General features: G+C 44.5%; 1 protein-coding gene across 1 annotated transcript in view; it reads left to right on the top strand.

Moving 5' to 3' along the window:
• PARP4 (poly(ADP-ribose) polymerase family member 4) overlaps positions 1–21252 on the top strand; it is a 75056-nt gene that overhangs the window by 23025 nt on the left and 30779 nt on the right. Inside the window, exons 12-21 of the mRNA XM_069601721.1 lie at positions 147–242; positions 2552–2735; positions 2922–3078; positions 4152–4276; positions 6398–6529; positions 7237–7323; positions 9593–9757; positions 11334–11380; positions 11531–11609; positions 17437–17574. Coding sequence (XP_069457822.1) covers positions 147–242; positions 2552–2735; positions 2922–3078; positions 4152–4276; positions 6398–6529; positions 7237–7323; positions 9593–9757; positions 11334–11380; positions 11531–11609; positions 17437–17574 — 1210 coding nt within the window. The remainder of the gene's footprint in view (positions 1–146; positions 243–2551; positions 2736–2921; positions 3079–4151; positions 4277–6397; positions 6530–7236; positions 7324–9592; positions 9758–11333; positions 11381–11530; positions 11610–17436; positions 17575–21252) is intronic.

Genomic DNA, 21252 nt, shown 5'->3' with positions numbered 1-21252 from the left:
CCACATACTAGTGAAGTCTTGTAGTGTTTGTCTGTGTCTGGTTTGTTTCACAGAAGTCATTAAATAGCTCCTTTCTTGGCCAGAATTGTGAGGCTATAATGAAAGATTCCTTTTTTCTAGTAAATCACTATAATGTTCTTTTCCAGTGGGTTGCTTTTACCCAAAGTAGTTGAAGATCGTGGCATGAAGAGAACAGACATTGGAAATCTTGGGAGTGGGATATATTTCAGCAATTCACTCAGGTCAGTACCATATCTTTTTAATCACATCATACACACCCGTCACCAAGGAGACGTGACCAATACTTGCTACAGGTTTTTACCAAGTTTTCACCTGTCTTTGCTTGGTGAGGATTTCTCACCAAGAACAGATAATTAAAGCAGCCAGTTTTCTCAGTATATTGTAGAAGCCTGTCTTGTGGTGGATATTTGGGAAAATTATATTTGAAATCATCTTAGTGATTGTACTATCCTAAGAGCTTTTACCTGTATTTACTCACTCAGTCTCACAGCAAACCTGTGCGATCAGGCCTTGTGACTCCCACCCCGATCACAGATGAGAACACTGTGGGACAGAGGGGGTGACTTGCCGAAAGCCACACAGAACATTGTCTTCTCCAGAGCCGGTGGTCCTGATTTCTCTAGCACATGACCTCGCTCACAGACAGGGCCTGGAATAATATCTGATAATATCTAATAATACCTTCATTTCAGCTACAGCATATTGAACTTACTAAGCATCAGGTTTAGTGCTTCAAGTACGTTGTTTGATAACCTCACAGTGGTACTGGGAATCATTTTATGAAGATGAAACACATTCATGGAGTTTAAGTAACTTGCATTCAGGTCACAAAACTAAGAAAATGACAGGTTCAGGCCCAGGACAGAGGATGACTATCCAGGAATTTAAGGAGTCCCCCAAATCAATGAGAGGAGGAATACCCAGTAAGCAAAGGGCAAAAGATATGAAAAGGAAACATGTATGGACACACTTGAAGAAATTAGTGATCAAGAACATGCAAATCAAAAAAGAATGAGACCATTTCACACTGTTGTATCGAAAGACATGTCAACACCTTTAGGTGTTGGTGAGTCTCCCCTCCTGGAAAAGGGTCCGGTCATCTCATGGAGCTGAAGAGCAGCTGTGATGATGTGACTCGGTGGTTAGGGGGCAGTGCACCCCATCCTGGCTGCATGTGGAATCACCCACAAGCTTTCAGACAGTGCTGGTGCAGAGTTCACTCAGATCAGCTCAGTCAGGGACTCAGGGGCCGAGATTGGGCTCCCAGTAGTTTCTCTGCTCCATGTATGACTTTAACACACAATCTGGGCTGAGAATCACCACCCTAATAAATACTGATAATACGTAGACAAGTGGGGATTGGACAGTGGGGTGGGTGTTGTGCTGGTGTGGTCCGACGTTTCCATGTGTGTATGTGCGCGGGTGGGTTAACCAGGTGCCCTCCAGCTGCGTGTGTCAAATGGATGAGCCTTAGGACCAGACCACAGAGTGACTCTGTCCACATAACGTTATTACCGAGGGGTATGTGCCTGTGTGCTGACACCGAGAAAGACAGACAAGATTAATAATGCTCTTTTTCCTGAGCTGGCGGCAGCTACGATAGCTGTCTTATTATTCTTGAGACTTAACATTTATAGAATAAATGCTTTCCTATGTACAAAGTATTTCCAAGTAAGCACTTTCATATGTTAAAATATTTTTCAAAAGGCAAACTCCAGTCAGTTGAATTTAACCAAATTGAAGTCCTCAATGGATATGCACAGTAGGGTTTTAGTGAGGAAGTGCAAACAGACCAGACTGCAGTAGGTTGAGAGCTGGTTCGCAGACAAGCCAGAGAGACAGTTGCTGATGGTGAGGGGCGAGGAGGGAGGTGGGGGCCGAGGGGAAGGGGAATAGATAGCAGGAGGAGGGTAGGGTAGTCGGGGTCCTGTGTTTATAAATATAGGGCACCCATTAGCACAAACAGAAGTGCAAGTTTTAGAGGTGTGTCCTCAACAGTACTCCCCAAGGCACCCAGCCTGAACTTTTGACACAAATGTTATTTTATTAAAGCTGTTGGTTGGTTCCTAAGAAAGTTAAATGAAATTGCTTGTTTGGGCATCACTAGACATTTTGTTTTTCCACTTGGATCCAGAAGGCTTCATGAGGGTGCAGCATTGTTTGTCCCTTGACCAGTTCTTACATGGCATTTCATGTTCTTTCTGAACTTCAGTGCCAGGAATTAATCCACTTTTTCTTCTTATCAGGTGGGCTTCTTCCTTCTCTTTCCTCAGTCTGTACATTTTAGTAGCTGATAAAGAGCTGCCTAGCACAGCAGAGGAGCAGTAAATGTGTGTTTTACGTAAACATTTTAAATAAATAAGTAAATAGAGTTCTAAATGGAATCTTCAGAGATACTTCAATAACAGTAAAATTTGGAATAATCTACTAGCAAAGTCATTTGGATTCTGGTTTTCCTGCATGTATAAAATAGTGTTGCCATGTAACTGTAAAGTAAAACACATATGTGCTTACTTCCTGTGATGTGCAGTACAAGCATCAAGTACTCGCACCCTGGACAGACAGATGGCACCCGACTCCTGGTCGTCTGTGATGTCGCCCTTGGCAGGTGCATGGACCTGCACAAGCGAGACTTCTCCCTGACAGAGGCACCGCCTGAGTACAACAGCGTCCATGGGGTGCGGGGAACGGATATGGTCAGCTCGGACTTTGAGGTATTTCTGTCGAGGCAGACAGACAGGCTCCTGTTTTTATCAAATATGTTTAAGTTTAAATAATTACTGTATAGCTACTGTCTGAATTCAACAGTTTCCAAATTAACAAACATGAAATTCTGCTTTTATGAAAACATTTGCCAATAAAGTTTTTTTCCTTTATTATTAAACTTCTGTTTTCTCTAGGATGACGAATTTGTTGTATACAAAACCAATCAGGTTAAAATGAAATATATTGTTAAATTTTCTGTACCTGGAGATGAAATAAAGGACTTTAACCCTTGTGATAATACAGAATTAGAGGAAGACAGGCCTGAGTTTTCAAATTTTTCAGCAGTTGAAGGTAAGATGGCTTTTTTGACTGCTTTTCTCTGTGATGTTTATAGAACTTAAACATTGTATTTTCAGTGAAATTTGTATTCATGTTTGGTAACTATATCTCTGATTTCTTACATAAATACTTAATTTCCTTTTTTATTTTATAAAAACAAAACCCGGGGTGATTGAGAGATTGGGTGATATCAGAGCCCTCTGTTACTTCATTAACGCACTGAGGCTGAGCTACCGCCCCCCTGAACCAAGTCTGGGTGTCGTAGTGCAGAAGACACAGCCTTAGAGTTCAGAAGCTTGCCAGTTACCAGGCTATGCAATCTCAGACAAACCTGATAATTCTGGGCTCAGCTTCTCCCCTGTGGGAATGACATCAACACCTGCATTACGGTGAAGGGGCTGCAAAGTCGCCATGTGCAGTTTGTGTGTCAGCAGAAGGTGACTGCTTCTCAGAAAATTGTAAATTCAAACTAGTATAATATTAATTGATAGCATTTAAAAACACATCAGCATTTTAAACTGTGATCAAATTATTTTTTATCAGAAATATATGGCTTCATGTAGAACATGACCCCTGTTTTCCTCTGGGAGTCATTAAGTGTGTATCTCATGAGAGTTTATCTGCCTCTCTAGCCCAGTCCGGCACCGTCCCCACGTGACTTGTGAGGACAGGGGCTTCCTGGGACTGAAGTCTGAGAGACCTCCCGTCACTGCAGCTCTATGGCACAGTGATGACGCTGACTGAGCAGGGGGTGCAGAAACCCAGATTCATACTTGAGATACACTTAATAGGTGTTCTGAAGACCTGTGTGTACTTGTGTATGTTTAAACTCTGAATTTGCAAGATGACGCCGCATAGTTGGTAGACTTTGAAAAGACAGCATGCCCATTGGGAATGCTTCCCTCACCCCATCTCATGTGGGTTAACTTTTCAGAAATGGTGACTGAAAATCATAAAATGCTATTTGTCCACTTACCCTAAAATGTAAGGTTTGAAGGGAAGGGGAAGGAATAAAGGTCAAAGTGACAGAAACACATAGTGGAGGGAAGGCTTTCAAAGCTGATATGAATGTTTCTGACTTTCAGATCACCAGCTTCCAGGCAGCATGCCTTTCCCCGACATCAAGGCCGGCCTCCAGGATGGCTCTGGAAATTCAGTTCCTCTGGAGGATGTTCATATCAAGGGGAAAATAATAGACTTTGTAGCCCAGGTATGTTCTTCGTGGTTTTGTGATGCTTAAACTAAATGAACGTAAATCATACATAAGAATGGATTACAGTTGCATGAACTAAACATGTACATTTCTAAAATTTGTTTGTTCATTGAGCACCCAGTGTGTGCCCCGGGGCCATCCTAAACTCTAGGTGAACCGCAAGGAGCAGCCTAAGGCAAGCCTGCCTGGTAGAGCAGAACCAGGCAGTGAACTCAGGAAATAAATCAAATATGTAACATGGGCCTGCTGGAGAGAAAACCAGGGCAGATAGGAGGGGATGGATTGGTGAACACGGTGGCCAATAAGTCCTCCTGAGAAGGGACATCTGAGGTGCCCATTCCAGGTGGTAGAAGGGCATGTGTAAAGGCCCTGAGGCAGGAGTGCACCTAACATGGGGTGCAGCGAGGATCAGGGTGAAGAGGGGGTAGGGGAGCACTGAGGAGCAGTGGGGGCACCAAGGAGCAGGGTGGAAGGGATACTGAGGATCAGCATGGAGGGTGGGGGCCCCTGAGGAGCAGTGTGAGGGGTCCGTGGTTGGAAGTGCATGAGGAGGTGGCAGGCACTCCTGTCAGGCACAGACAGACACGCGGTGTGAGCCTTTGGAAGACATTTGCAGTGACCTGTCAGAGCTGTGTTCTCACGGGATTACTCCGGCCCCCACCCTCCTCCCCAAGTTGAGGACAGTCAGGATGACCAGCTAGGAGACACAGGTCTGTCCAGGAGCACACCGTGCAGGGATGTAGGCTGGAGCAAGGCCTGCAGGGGGAGGAAGACGGGCTGGCGGGAGAGACTGGCTGTGGTCCTTCAGAGGGAAGTGGGGCTGGTCTTTAGTGAGCACCTGCCTGGGAAAGGCGGGGGTGGGGCAGGGAAGAGCCTACCTGTCACCCCTGAGGCTGACACCACGTGGGTGTGTCTGACCTCCACCCCTGCCCGTGCTGACCCACCCCCACAGCCCTGAAGCCGCTGGGGGCACCGTGTCCGGCTATGGGAAGGACCCAGGTGTGGACTCCAGGCAGGGCACTACAGGCGCTCCTCTCTTTGGGGCCATGTAGTAGCTGTGAGCCCATGACTGCCACTTCCTGTGACTCAGGCTTCACCTGCATGTCAGTTCTTCCCAGACTCCACAGGGTGAGTGCTTGTACTGTTGTTTGAATGAGGAGGCACTGAACAATATGATAAAGACCAGTCTGAACTCGTCATTCCGACTGGGATGGATTGAGTTGTGGGGGAACTGGTGTTGACTGCAGCAGAGCCCTGGGGTTTGAGAGCCCAGTTTGGAGTTCGTGCTTATCCTTCTCCAGCCTGGTCAATGTGGTGGTTTCCTCAGGTGTAGATGAGATGGTAATGCTGGGCTGCCCGTCGGTAGTGGCTATTCTCCAATGGTTTCCTTGGATGTAGATGAGACGGTAACACTGGGCTGCCCATCGGTGGTGGCCATTCCGCAGTGGTTTCCTCAGGTGCAGATGAGACGGTAACACTAGGCTGCCTGTTGGTGGTGGCCATTCCACGGTGGTTTCCTTGGGTGCAGATGAGACAGTAATGCTGGGCTGCCCGTCAGTGGTGGCTGTTCTGCATAGTGAACGTGAGGGTCCCGGTGCACACAAGTGTTGCAGGAGTGGCCTGTGTCCTCCATGTGTCACTGTGGATTAGACACTGTTTGATAAGGCTTTTCCGTGGAGAAGTTTGCCCCACACATAACTCGTGGTACAGCCGTGAACCTTCCTCTCATTTCTGGATAGCTGGCCTGTAGTTTGACTTGAGTGTCCACACAGGCCGGCAGCAGGGAACTTGGCTGTACATAGTCCACTCTGGACTCCTCGGAGTAAGCTTAATGTTTTCAGTTTAACAACTAAACTGAACTCAAACACTAGTTACATTTGAACGAGGAAGATTAAGATGTCAAAAATGTGTACAGTATATTAGTTTCTGTTGTAAGTCCTAGTAAAAATCCTCCATCATCTTTACCTAAAATTTCTTTCCTTTTGGATCATCAAAGGCAGTGACTTGGATGGGGTTCTGACCTCTGGGGCCTCACATGCACAGCAGTTTCCATTAATAGCTGTTCCTGCAAACATCATTCATGCAGTTTCATCAAATATACGGGTTTTTCTTCTTCAGGTCGTTGTTTTTCAAACATACACAAACCAAAGTAATGTGCCCATTGAGGCAAAATACGTTTTTCCCTTGGACGACAAGGCAGCTGTGTGTGGTTTCGAGGCATTCATCAATGGGAAGCACGTGGTGGGAGAGGTAAGGGAGAACCCCAACTGTTCTGTGGGATGGGCCGTCCTGAGTCCCTTAGTTTTGGGCTGAGTAGCAGCCTGGTCGTAAAACGGGATGTTCCTGGAAGAGTCAGGCCCTTGTATAGCCAGCCTCCATTTAGACATCTGGCGTCCCTCCCTGGTTAGCTAGCCGCTGTTCCTGCCTGTCCAGATTCCTTGTCTAGACACTTCAACAAACAGTGGTTTCAGTATCAAAAGTTTGAGAGACACATTGGAAAATTGGTGAAGCCCTTTATGTATTTTTGCAAAAATACTGATCCTTTGTACCCTGCTATAAAAGCCAGCTGAATGAAGAAAAATATGTCCAGAAGAAGTATAAGTTGATTAATTCTTTGTTTGTTCTGAGTCCACAGTTGCAACAGTAACTCACATTTTATCAAATTTAAGACAAACTTAATTTTTTATTAATTCAGAGTAAAGCTCCAAACTTCCTTTTCACTATCAACTCTCAAATATTTTGGTCCCAGCTTTTAAAGAGCATCCTCTTCAATTGGCCTTTTCTGATTCAAATTCTTGTTAGTACATTTTTATGATCCCTATATGTAAGTTTTCATTCATCTTGGATGCTTAGCTTTCTGTTTTTACCTGGGTTTTAATAAATGTTGATGAAGTTTTACTTATTAAAGTCTGAAGTCACTGTTCATATCGTGACTGGTACAACATTGTCTTTTTCAGATTAAAGAGAAGGAAGCAGCCCAGCGAGAGTACCGAGTGGCGATCAGTCAAGGCCACGGCGCCTACCTGATGGATCAGGACACCCCCGTAAGACTTGATGTTCATCTAAGTCAGTGGAAATTGATTTAGAATATGAAATTCTAATTTTCACTAGAAATTTAGCATATGAAATTCTAAATTTCACCAGAAAGTGGAATCATTTTTACTGGTTTAGGCCCTGGAGTTTCATGTAGTTGGGAAGGGAGGTTGGGCTAGTGAGACCCATGTGCTTGTTTAGATAAAAGAGGAAATGGCCAGGGTTGCCAGTGGATCCTAAGAGCCATTTCTGTCCTTGGGAACTGCGTTCCCCAGACATGACAACAGAAAGAAACCATGTGGGCACATAATTTCCATCTTCCCATAGAAGGGTAAGATATTTACATTTCCCCCAGAACTAAGCTCACTTAGCAGTTTATCCAGTTTTCACCAGTCATGTCTCAGGGAGGCGCATCTGCAGGGCCTGGATTGGGTCCATGGTTAGGGTTAGGTCTTCACAGGGTCAGATGTGGAGATCTGGGAGGAGGAGCCACAGGGCCACATCCATGCACTTCTTGCTTTAATGTTTTAAGTATGCCTTAGGCAGGTGCTGGGCCGCGTGCAGCCTCTCCAGTGTAGACATGTCAGTCATTTGTAAAAACAGGCCATGTGCTTCAGACACACCTCTGAGGAGGACTTATCACCAGAATACTGTCAAAATGTGATGTTTGGAGCAGGCAGTTATTAAAATTACAATAGATTTAAGGGATAAATCTTCAGAATGGGGATTAACAAGAAGAGGTGATTGTTCCACAAGGAGCTCGCTGCCCCTGTGCCCAAGTGCTGGGTCCCCTGGGGTCCCTAGAGGGGCGTGGTGGCATTACACAGGCCCATAGTGCTGTTTATCCAGAGAAGGCAATGGCACCCCACTCCAGCACTCTTGCCTGGAAAATCCGATGGATGGAGGAGCCTGGTAGGCTGCAATCCATGGGGTCGCTAAGAGTCGGGCATGACTGAGCGACTTCACTTTCGCTTTTCACTTTCATGCATTGGAGAAGGAAATGGCAACCCACTCCGGTGTTCTTGCCTGGAGAATCCCAGAGACAGGAGCCTGGTGGGCTGCCGTCTGTGGGGTCGCACGGAGTCAGACACGACTGAAGCGACTTAGCAGCAGCAGCAGCAGTGCTGTTTATTCAAGTGGAGGCCCAGCTTGGAATCCCAGTGTTTAAGCGGTAAAGTAACAAGAGAGGTTAGATTAAAAGTTAATGGAAAAACAAAGAGAAAATCTGAGTGCCAAAAGCAAGGCTGGAGACAGTGCCTCTGTGAAGAAGGCCTGCAGGAGTTATACCTCTATGTCAGGAGTCCCAGGTGCCCTAACCATGGGTCCCCTCTTCCTCTGAGGGATTCAGCTGAAATTCAGTTCACCTGGCTGCCTAGCACTCGGCATTCCTTTGGGTTTGGGACAAGTTAGGAATCTGTAGGGGACCCGGGTGACACCACATGGGTGACAGCTGGCACCCATCCAGACCCTGTATCAGCAGTGCCACCATACACCTCCGGTGGCGCCTCTCCAGGAAGCCCTGGCCTCCATACCCTTCCCTTGAGGCTGAGCACTGCTGCCGTGTGATAATCCTGTCTTCGTTGTTTATTCCCACTTTGATGTCAAAGGTAACAACAATTGACTCCTCAAATCCACATTAATCGTGATATCATACACCCCTAACCTAAGCACACTGAGTTTTCACAGCAGCACTGTTTAGTGAAACAGCATGGGCTTGGCCATGTCAGGAGGCACCCAGCGTGGATTCAGTGGAAATGATCCAGCCTCTTTCTGACCTCACTAAGCATGAAGTTTTTCCTTACACAGTGATTGGCAATACTCACTAAAAGAAAGCAAAGCAATTATTCTGAAAAGTAAGATGATGTGTTTTCTAGAAAAGAGTTAAATGAGGGCCAAGCTTGGCATGACAGGCTCCAGCTCTATAGCCAGCAGGAGCCTGCTGGTATACTGTGTCCACAGAGAGGCCTTGTGGTTGGGGAGGTGGTCTCCAGGGAGGGGCAGGCAGGCGTCCTGGGCAGAGCCGTGTGGCCACAGAGAGGCCATAGGGTTGCAGGTGGGGTGGTCTCCACTGGAGCAGAGGCCACTGGGTGCAGCCCCTCTGATCCCAGACCACTGGGGAAGGGCTCTGGGTTCTTCTTCTGCACAACCAGTGCTGGTCTGGAGGCCACGTCCCCTTCTCACAGGCAAGTTGTGACCAGACCATTCATGTAACAGGAGGGGCTCACCCGCAGGATGGAGATGCTTCTGTGACACAGGCTAAGTCATATACTTCCATTTCAGGACATCTTCACCGTCAGCGTCGGGAACTTACCCCCGAAGGCCAAAGTCCTGATCAAAATCACCTACATCACGGAGCTGAGCATCCAGGGTGCCTGTGCGGTCTTCTTCCTGCCAGCCACCGTGGCACCCTGGCAGCAGGACAGGGCTCTGAAGGAGAACCTTCAGGTCTGTTTGGTGACAGCAGCTTTGTTGTGATTTATGCAGAGGGAAGAAACAGCATCTAAATAACCTAACCTTTGAGCCATAGAGTCAGTTGTAGTGACATTTAGGGATTTAGACACAATTGTAGTGAGCTTTAGACACATGTAACTTCTGCTTTATTGACTATGCCAAAGCCTTTGACTTTGTGGATCACAATAAACTGGAAAATTCTGAAAGAGATGGGAATACCAGACCACCTGACCTGCCTCTTGAGGAACCTATATGCAGGTCAGGAAGCAACAGTTAGAACTGGACATGGAACAACAGACTGGTTCCAGATAGGAAAAGGAGTCCGTCAAGGCTATATATTGTCACCCTGCTTATTTAACTTACATGCAGAGTACATCATGAGAAACGCTGGGCTGGCAGAAGCACAGGCTGGAATCAAGATTGCCGGGAGGAATATCAATAACCTCAGATATGCGGATGACACCACCCTTATGGCAGAAAGTGAAGAGGAACTAAAAAGCCTCTTGATGAAAGTGGAAGAGGAGAGTGGAAAAGTTGGCTTAAAGCTTAACATTCAGAAAACGAAGATCATGGCATCTGGTCCCATCACTTCATGGCAGATAGCTGGGGAAACAGTGGAAACAGTGTCAGACTTTTTTTGGGGGGGCTCCAAAATCACTGCAGATGGTGATTGCAGCCATGAAATTAAAAGACATTTACTCCTTGGAAGGAAAGTTGTGACCAACCTAGACAGCATGTTGAAAAGTAGAGATATTACTTTGCCAACAAAGGTGGGTCTAGTCAAGGCTATGATTTTTCCTGTGGTCATGTATGGATGTGAGAGTTGGACTGTGAAGAAAGCTGAGCACCGAAGAATTGATGCGTTTGAACTGTGGTGTTGGAGAAGACTCTTCAGAGTCCCTTGAACTACAAGGAGATCCAACCAGTCCATCCTAAAGGAGATCAGTCCTGGGTATTCGTTGGAAGGACTGATGCTGAGGCTGAAACTCCAATACTTTGGCCACCTCATGCAAAGAGTTGACTCATTGGAAAAGACCCTGCTATTGGGAGGGATTGAGGGCAGGAGGAGAAGGGGACAACAGAGGATGAGACGGCTGGATGGCATCACCGACTCGATGCACATGAGTTCGGGTGAACTCTGGGAGATGGTGATAGACAGGGAGGCCTGGCATGCTGCGAATCATGAGGTCCACAAAGAGTTGGACACAACTGAGCAACTGAACTGAACTGAACATCTGTGAGATGAAGAGAATAAACACAGATATGCTCAATGACATCCTGTTTTTATTCTGTTCAGTCTCTTTAAATTTTATGCTGGTACTGGGTGCTCATTATTAAGAATTTTGATAAGCATAAAGAATGCCAATAAGCCAAAGAGGAAACTTTAAACCATCCTTAATTCCATCGCCAGAGATGCCACCAAGGCTGCTGTTGCTGCTTTCCATACAGTGTTCAGACCCCCTGCTTTCTGTGCATCTGTATAAATTGTGTACTTCTGTGTGTGTGTTTGGATGCTAGTGGTGAAACTGAGCAGATACTTAGTTGTGTGTATGTATTTTTCTTTTCACAGGATACAGTGGAGAAGATTTGTATAAAGGAAATAGGAACAAAGCAAAGGTTAGTACCCAAAATACAAAACCTGTTAATTATACAATGAACATTCATTTTATAGCTGAAGTTATCATTTAAAATTACACAGAAGAGCTGCATATAATTGGTCAGTAATTGGGATGTTGGACTGAGCCACCTCTCTGTTCAATTCGGTAGCTTTTCTCTGAGCATGTCTATCGAGATGCCGCACATGATTGAATTCATCTTCAGTGATACACACGACCTGAGAAAAAAGGTTAGTAGATCTTTGCTTTTACTTCTTAAGAACTCGTATTTTAACATCAGTTTTCCAAAGCAATACATGCATGTGGTTTTAAGTTAAATTACACCAAATTACATCAGCTTATAATCAGGAGCAGCAGCTGGTCCTGCCCCACCCCTCCCTATACCACCGTCCAGGGACAGAGACCGACTTTACATGGTTTAGCTCTTTTCTGGTGGCTTCCAAAGATTTAATTAAATTTTTTACTGCTTGTTCTTGTTTCAGAAGAACAAACATCTGTTCCAGAAGTTATCTTTTTTTTCCCACGTGTGCTTCTGTTTATTTATGTTATGGCTATTACGTGTGTGCATATGTTAAGTCTCTTCAGTCGTGTCCAACTCTTGACCACCCTATAGACTGTAGCCCACCAGACTTTGTCCATGGGATTCTCCAGGCAAGAGTACTGGAGTGGGTTACCGTGCCCTCTTCCAGGGGATCTTTCTGACCCAGGGATCGTGACCCTGCATCTCTTATGTCTCCAGTATTGACAGGTGGGTTCTTTACCACTAGTACCACCTGGGAAGCTCTTCTGGCCATTATATTGAATATAAATTTTTACATATTTTTCACTCGACTTTGTATTGTAAATATTTTTGCAAGTATTCAAATTATTCTGAGATACAGCTTTTTATAAGCGACTATCCATTGTGACTATATAAGAATCTATTTATCATTCACGTCTCGTTAAGTTTTTAGGTTCTTATTTTGTGATTGTTGATTTTAAAAAAGCTCTCCAATGTCTATCTGCTTGTCTTCTCTGGTCTCCATTCCTTCTTGCTGGAGGATCTTTCTCTAACTAGTCTTTTCTTAAGGCTGCCAGAGGTATCTTTTCTCTTTCTATTATGGCAGATGAAGATGTAACCCACTTGCCCTCGTCTGACCTCAGTGCACATGTTTCTAACCCACTTATTCCAAGAGTTATAGTATGGTTTTTGGTTAAATCAATTTGCTGCTATTATTTAGTCACCAAGTCCTGTCCAACTCTTTGCAACCTTGTAGACTGTAGTGCTCCAGGCTCCTCTGTCCATGGGATTCTCCCGGCAAGAATCTGGAGTGGGTTGTCCTTTTCTCCTCCAGGGGATCTTTCTGACCCAGGGATCAAACCCATGTCTCCTGCTTGGCAGGCAGATTCTTTACAGCTGTGCCATCTGGGAAACCTGGTTAAATCAATAGTAAATGTTTAAGTTATTATGAGTACATAAATGATAATTACACTGAGCCAAGAAATGTATTATGATGGCTTTTTTTCTTTTTACTTCTTCATATAATATTTCTTGGGTGAAAAGAAAATTGCCGTTTTCTTCGTCTTCTAGTACTGTTTCTTCTCATTTGTTCTAACCTGTCATGTAAAGCCTCTCTGGGGCTGTTTTCGCTATCTCAGTGAGTCAGTGACTCCTCTTCCCTGACCCTGCCCACTCCCCTGGGGCTGCTGTCCACAAGGCTTTTCCTCTTTAGTTCCCAACACCTGACAGAGCACAGTCTCCCTTATAACCCAAACATCTGAAAACATCCTCTTCTGTGTGCTCCCTTCCCACTGGGTAGGTGATCCCACTCAGACCCTTGAAAAAATTGTCATCCTGCCAATGAGAGATTAAACCCTTCTGAGAGATTAAACCTTTTTATCCTCTGTTCTTGATAGGCAGTTGTTTTGTTTTTGACCCTTGAAAGAATTTCGTGTCTTCTGTTTATCCGTGATGTTCTGAAAGTTCATCAGAACCTGACATTCATTCATCATATGTGTAATTCCTGGCCTTTAGTTCTGGGGAATCTTCTTATATTTTAATGCACAAGTGTCCATCACCCCTTCACCTCTCAGTGACTCTTAGTCAGACGTCCCTGAATTGAGCCCCTTGTTTTCTTACATTTTCTCTCCTATTGTCTGTTTTCTTGTCCTTTCATCCTGCTTTCTGGGTGATGTTCTCAATTGTAAGTTCCAACCATTTTATTGAAATTTTAATTCTCTCTCTCTCTCTCTTTTTTTTTTTTTTTTTTTTTTGCTAGAGCTCTTTTCTGTTCTGTAAGTATTCTCTTTTTTTCTGGCTTTTTGCTCAGTTGGCCTCCATTGCCGGGGTCCAGCCCCGGTGGATCCAAGGAATTCGAAGCAGGGATGGAGTCGGAGTCTGGGAAAGGACTCTTTAATTAGGAATATAAAGAGAGATTAGGAAAGAATAGTGTAGTGGGAAATTTAGTGGAGAAAAGATGCTGAATAACTTGGTTTACAGGGAAAACTAATAAAACCTCAGGACAAGAGGTTTGCACCATCTACGTTAGGCCACCGGTGCCTGTTTGAATAGCAGAGGGTGGCCCGCCTTAGGCTCCCTCTCTCATGGGTCTTAGAAGCCAGGGCAAGTAAGTAGACATGGTAAGCCTCCCTGCTCCAGATGGGAATTCAGCCTGAAAAGGAGAGGGAGAGAGAGAGAGAGAGAGATTTGACACGGGGGGAGCCAGATTTCCAAAAAACCAGTTCGAGAAGCTGGTCTGAGAAACTGGTCCATCCTTTATTGTCTGGAAAAAGCCTTTTATACTTTTGATTGTACATAGAGATCAATGGATAATACAAAATTATGCAGCATTAGCAGCCTTGACTCTTATCGAGACCAGGCTTTCTCTCTGCATACCTAGTTGTATACACAAGTCTTAGGTGATTTACATCATCTTCTGGCCAGAAGGCCAATTAGCATTTTACGGCCCTTTTCTGATAAGGGTCTGTCAACCAGAAAGCTTAATAGTGTTGTTCTTCCCAAAGTCTGGTGCCACTCTCAGAAAGCACTAAATAAAGTTACATTCTTACATAGCAAGGACACAACAATTTATAACAAGAAAGTGGAGTACAGTGATTTATAACAAAGAGAAAGTTAATTAACTCAGAAGTCTAGTGTTGCTAACATCAAAACTACTGTATTCCTATTTCTGCATCCCGATTACATTGATTAATATCCTCCCAGGTGCCTAAAAGATAAAGGATATGGAGGCCTGGTGGCAAACATTAACTCAACCAATGAATCACTTCACCAAACTAATTCTTAGCTCTAAAAAGGCTCTATATCTTTAAGGTATTTTAAGCTTCGTGTCTCTCATTGTTGGGGGGCTGTAAACAAATACAAGTTGTAAAAGTCTCCAGCTATCAGGCAAGTTAGGGAGCCAACAGAGGGATTTAAGCTGAGACATTCCTTTCATAGGCAGGAGACCAGTTGGAGCTCTAAGTTAACTTTTTCCAGAGAAACGTGGTGGTGTGTGGAAAGCATAGTACAATAAGGCAGGCAGACTCTGGTTTTTGGGGGGTAGATGGTCAGGCAGAAAACCCCTTGAGACCTGACTTGCCTTGCCTGTCAGGTCTCTCCGCATGACCTTGTCATGGGTGGGATCTCCCGTGCTGGCCCCCAGCACTCCATTTTCATGTTAAAGGCTTTTCCTCCAGCATATGGGTGGCCTCTCTCTATGTTTGTCCTCAGAAGTCAGTTAGATACTGTATGGTAAGTGGGGTGAGTGGGCCCCAGGGCTCGAGGCTGGTGGCAGCTGGTCCACTGGTGTGGGGGTGAGTCTCTTGTGTGTTTTTACCCTTGGGCAGTTGTGCCCAAGGTTATTCACAGTATGACTGGGGACGCCAGCCTTCACTTCACTGCCCTCTGTGTCTGTGCTTCATTATACTTAGGACTCCTGAGTCTGGACTCTACTTGGTTAAGTTTCTCAAAGTAATAAATCTTCAGTTTCCATTAGTGAGAACAGGTGCCAGCTGCTTGCTACCAAGGGCAGAGAGGGGACCTGGGCTAACAGCTCAGGGCATGATCCACTCTCCGGTGCCTCCGAGGGGTCCTTCCCAGGGAGCTGCAGGCCCTGAGCCCACAGCTCAAGGCCACACTGCCATGGGGCTCGGGCAGTGGCTTCCTCTCCTCTGGCTGAATCACTTCACACAGCTCTGTCAGTTCTCCATCTTCTTATTGAAATTTGCTGGCATCTTCTCTGCTTTTTCCTTTGTTCCCATTCTCAATATCTTTATGCCCTTTTTATTGTAGAGAGTTTGGTGATCTTGTTAGGGAATAGAGTTGTCTGTGTGCTCAGTCATGTCTGACTCTTTGTGACCCCATGGACTGTAGCTTGTTAGGCTTTTCTGTCCATGGGATTCTCCAGGCAAGAATACTGAAGTGGGCTGCCATTCCCTTCTCCAGGGGATCTTCCTGACCCAGAGATTGAAGCTGTGTCACTTGCATCTCCTGCATTAGCAGGAAACTTCTTTACCACTTCACCACCTGGGAAGCAAGGGAATAAAGTTAAACACATGTAAATAATACATCCTTAACAAGAACCCCTCGGCATCAGAGAGCTTTTGCTGTGTAACAAACAATCCCAACATTTTATGGATTAAAACAATAAGTATTTGTTGTTTCTCAAGCTTTCCTCCTGTTGCTGGGGACAGGATGGGCTGGGACAGGTGGCTGGTGGCCTGGTGTCAGCTAGGGTGCTGGCCCTCATCTCTCACCTGGCATAGGTTAGCTCAGAGCTCAGCATAGCAGAGAAGGGCAGCCTGTTCCCCAAACACAGCACAAGCCCCTGCCTACATTCCATCTGCCAGTGTCCCTGTGGCCACAGCACATTCAAGGGCAGAAAAATAGGCACAACCTCCTGAGAGGAGGAGCTGGGGAGTTTTACTATAGAGGGCAGGCCCAGAAATCTACCATACCACCTTTGTCCCTTAAAGCCTCCCCTCTGTATTTTCAGAAGGTATTTTATACTTACAAAAATACTATTTTACAATAAAGGCATAATTCTAAAATTCCCATTGGGTTTTCTGTTTTAATATTCTGTGTTCTATCTTCTGCATCCAGATAATGGGATACAGAGACCAGTCATCTTTGGGTCCAGGGTCTGAGACTGTCTCCAGGGGGCTGAGTTTGCTTGTGTGTATCCACAGTAGATGGAGAAGGAAATGGCAATCCACTCCAGTATTCTTGCCTGGAAAATTCCACGGATAGAGAAGCCTGGCAGGCTACAGTCCATGTGGTTGCCAAGAGTCGACCATAACTGAGCAACTGAGCACATGTATGTTAGAACAAGAAGATAAAAACATGATCTGGCAAATGGATAGGAAAGCTGTAGTACATATACACAATGGAGTATTACTCAGCCATTAAGAAGAATACATTTGAATCAGTTCTAATGAGGTGGATGAAACTGGAACCTATTATACAGAATGAAGTAAGCCAGAAAGAAAAACACCAATACAGTATACTAATGCATATATATGAAATTAAGAAAGATGGTAACGATAACCCTGTATGCAAGACAGCAAAAAAGACACAGATGTATAGAACAGTCTTTTGGACTCTATGGGAGAGGGCGAGGGTGGGATGATTTGGGAGAATGGCATTGAAACATGTATAATATCATGTGAAACGAATCACCAGTCCAGGTTTGATGCAGGATACAGGATGCTCTGGGCTGGTCCACTGCGATGACCCAGAGGGATGATAACAGGAAGGGAGGTGGGACTGGGGTTCAGGATAGGGAACACATATACACTTGTGGAGGATTCATGTTGATGTATGACAAAACCAATACAATATTGTAAAGTAATTAGCCTCCAATTAAAATAAATTTATATTAAAAATAATAGATAAATTTTATTTGTGTTAAAAAAACAATGTGATATTGGTCACACTTGTAAAACCTACAGTTCACAATTTGGGGAGCTGTTGACACGTTGATTTTTAATGGAGCTATGTAAATCATGCACGGATTTGCTACTTGATAGTATGATGTAATTCACTTATTTACATAGTTCTCACGCTTGTTTATTTTGCAGAGAACAGACTGCAAAGCTGTGATTAGTACTGTGGAAGGCAGCTCCTTAGACAGCAATGGATTTTCTCTCCTCATCGGTTTGGTTGATGTGTATCTCCCAAGAATGTGGGTTGAAAAGCATCCAGAAAAAGAAAGCGAGGTATACTCCTTCTTACTTAGAAGTAGGAGATACTGTTGAAAAAGTATTTTAGGATAGATCATTTAAATTTGGAAATGACTGATAGTCTTAAAAAGCTAGCATTACAAAAAAGAGCTCTCACCACCCCAAGATTTTACAATTAAAAATATTCGTGATAGAGGAGATTCCCTGGCAGTCTAGTGTTTCCACAGCAGAGGTCTCAGGTTCAATCCTTGGTTGGGATCCCTGCATGTGAGAGGCACAACCAAAAAATACTTATGATATCAAGAATGAAAAATTTTTGTGGTTTCAAGCAAAGCCCCCGTGTGGCATATTTCCCATAAAAATTGTCATTTTTCTTTTGTTGTTGTTTAGTAGCTAAGTTGGGTCTGACTCTTTTGTGACCCTATGGACAGTAGCCCATCAGGTTCCTCCATCCATGGGATTTTCCAGGCAAGAGTACTGGAGCTGGCTGCCATTTTCTTCCTCAGGGGATCTTCCCAAACTAGGGATCGAACCTGAGTCTCTTGTGTCTCCTGCTTTAGCAGGCAGATTCCTTACCACTGCACCACCTGGGAAGCAATTTTTACCTTAATAGTGTTCATTGCTCAGTTGTGTCTGACTCTTTACGACCCCTTGGACTGTAGCCAGCCAGGGTCCTCTGTCCATGAGATTCTCCAGGCAAGAATACTGGAGTGGGTTGCCATTCCCTTCTCTAGGGAATCTTCCTGACCCAGGGATCAAACTCAGGTCTCTGGATAAAGGCAGATTCTTCACTGTCAGAGTCACCGGGGAAGCCCTAATATTTTTTTTTTAACTTCAGTTCAGTTCAGTTCAGTTCAGTCACTCAGTGGTGTCCGACTCTTTGCGACCCATCACCAACTCCCGGAGTTCATTCAGACTCACATCCATCGAGTCAGTGATGCCATCCAGCCATCTCATCTTCTGTCGTCCCCTTCTCCTCCTGCCCCCAATCGCTCCCAGCATCAGAGTCTTTTCAATGAGTCAAACCTTCGCATGAGGTGGACAAAGTACTGGAATTTCAGCTTTTTTACCTTAATCCCTACCAAAAAGAAAATGTGCCTTCATATATTACATTGGTTAGTCTGTATACTTTTTACAGCTTTTAAAACATTGATACTGTAAAAAGATAGAAAAGTATTTATGGCTGTTAGACCGTATTATGTGGCTGTTATAGATAATCTCTTCTAATTAAAAATTGAGAGCAACATCAGCAAGATGGTCAAATAAGACATCCTTTGCATATACCCCAAACAAATGGGCAATAGGTTCATGAAAAGATGTTTAGCATCACTAATCATCGAGGAAATGCAAATGAAGACCACAAAGAGGTATCACTTCACTCCTGTCAGAACGACTGTTTTCAAAAAGACAAATATTGACAAGGAAGTGGAAGAAAGGGAACACTCGGACATTGTTTATGGGAATGTAATCCAGTGTAGCTGCTATGGGGAACAGTGTGAAGGATCCTCAAAAAATAGAACTACTAGGACTTCCCTGATGGTCCAGTGGTTAAGAATCTACCTGCCAGTGCAGGAGACACAGGTTTGATTCCTGATCTGGGAAGTTCCCACATGCTGCAGAGCAGCTAAACTCATGCTCCACAAATACTGAACCTATGCTCTAGAGCTCGGGAGCCGCAACTCCTGATGCCCAAATGCCCTGGAGCCCATGCTCCCATCTCTGCAATGAGAAGCCCGAGCACCACAACTAGAGGGTAGAGCCTGCTCACCACAGCTAGAGAAAGATCCAGCACAGCCAAAAATAAATAGTAAATAAAATAAACATTAAAAAATAGAACTACTATATAACCCTGCAATCCCACATCGTGATATATTTCAAAGGAAATGAAATTACTGTCACAAATACTCACACCCCAGTGTTCATTGCTGCATTATTTATAATAAGAGATAGAAACAACCTAAGTGTCCTTTGATGGATGAATGAATAAAGAAAATTAAATATATACACATATGTGTAACATATGCAACACATATGTAATATATGTTACCTACAGATATAGTAGAATATTACTCAACCATAAAAATAAGGAAATCTTACCATTTGCAACAACACAGATAGACCTTGAGAGTATCATGCTAAGTGAAACAAGTCAGAAAAATACAAATACTGTATAATCTCATTTACATGTGGTGTCTAGAAAAAGCTGGGCTCACAGAAACAGAGGGTAGAATGGTAGTTGTTACCAGGGCTTAAGGGTTGGGGAGTAGAAATAAGGTGGTGTTGGTATGAGGATACTAATGTCTAGGTATAAAACAAATGATTTCTGGGGATCAAATATGTAGGATGATGACTGTAGTTAAGCATACTGTGTCGTGTATTTGAAGGTTGCTAAGAGGCTAAATCTTAGATGTTCTTGCTGCTAAGTCACTTCAGTTGTGTCCGACTCTGTGCGACCCCATAGACGGCAGCCCACCAGGCTCCCCTGTCCCTGGGATTCTCCAGGCAAGAACACTGGAGTGGGTTGCTATTTCCTTCTCCAATGCATGTAAGTGAAAAGTGAAAGTGAAGTCGCTCAGTCGTATCCGACTCTTAGCAACCCCATGGACTGCAGCCTACCAGGCTCCTCCGTCCATGGGATTTTCTAGGCAAGAGTACTGGAGTGGGGGTGCCATTGCCTTCTCCGAGATGTTCTTGCTAGCTAACCTTATTGTGGTAGTCATTCCACAGTACTGTGTGCTAGATGACTGCACTGTAAATCTTGACCTTACACAATGCTTTATGTAAATCGTGTCCAGTAAATCTGGAGGAAAGTTTTAATGGAAACTAATAGTAGTTCTATTTTGAGTGTTGGTTGGTTATAAGATAAAAGGTCAGTGTGTGCATTTCAGTCATCACACACCACGGTGGCAGAGAGTGGGACATATTCATTATTCATTCATCCTGAAGGCACTTTCGATATCACAGCAATGTTCATATATTAATTCTGTATTAGTTCTGAACCTCTCAGGTTTATGAGGTTCACGTTGGGAACCCCAGCTCTGACATTCTGCTTTTTATTTGATCTCCTATAGGCCATCTCATTTTTTAATAAATCTTATTCTTTTTGTTTTTATAGTATTATTTTGCCTGATGAGAAAGTTTTCAGATTTTACATATAAATCTTTTCCAATAAAAATTACACATTTATGCCAAATGTTGCAAATCCTAGGTACATGTGTATCTTGTTTGTACCTTAGAGGGCTATTACGTGAGATACTGCTGCTGCTAAGTCACTTCGGTCGTGTCCGACTCTGTGCGAGTCCATAGACGTCAGCCCACCAGGCTCCCCCACCCCTGGGATTCTCCAGGCAAGAACACTGGAGTGGGTTGCCATTTCCTTCTCCAATGCATGAAAATGAAAAGGGAAAGTGAAGTCGCTCAGTCGTGTCCGACTCAGTGACCCCATGGACTACAGCCTACCAGAGCCCTCCGTCCATGGGATTTTCCAGGCAAGAGTACTGGAGTGGGGTGCCATTGCCTCCACTAGGCGTGTACAAACTCAAGGGTCTTTGAAGTGCCGCAGCTGAGTGTGGTTTAAAGTTGCTGAACCCTGTAAGTAGCGAGAATTAGTACCTTCTCATTCATCTTGCCGGTGATATGGGTTGTTGTACACTGGCTGTGCTCCTGATGAAGTGCACACTCCCATGTACATTAGTGTGGGGTGTATCTCCCTTC

Source organism: Ovis canadensis, chromosome 10 (genome assembly GCF_042477335.2).
Source record: "Ovis canadensis isolate MfBH-ARS-UI-01 breed Bighorn chromosome 10, ARS-UI_OviCan_v2, whole genome shotgun sequence".
In the NCBI taxonomy this organism is placed as follows: Eukaryota; Metazoa; Chordata; class Mammalia; order Artiodactyla; family Bovidae; genus Ovis; species Ovis canadensis.
Note: the sequence above shows the minus strand (reverse complement) of the source record. Positions and strands in the feature narration are given on the sequence as shown.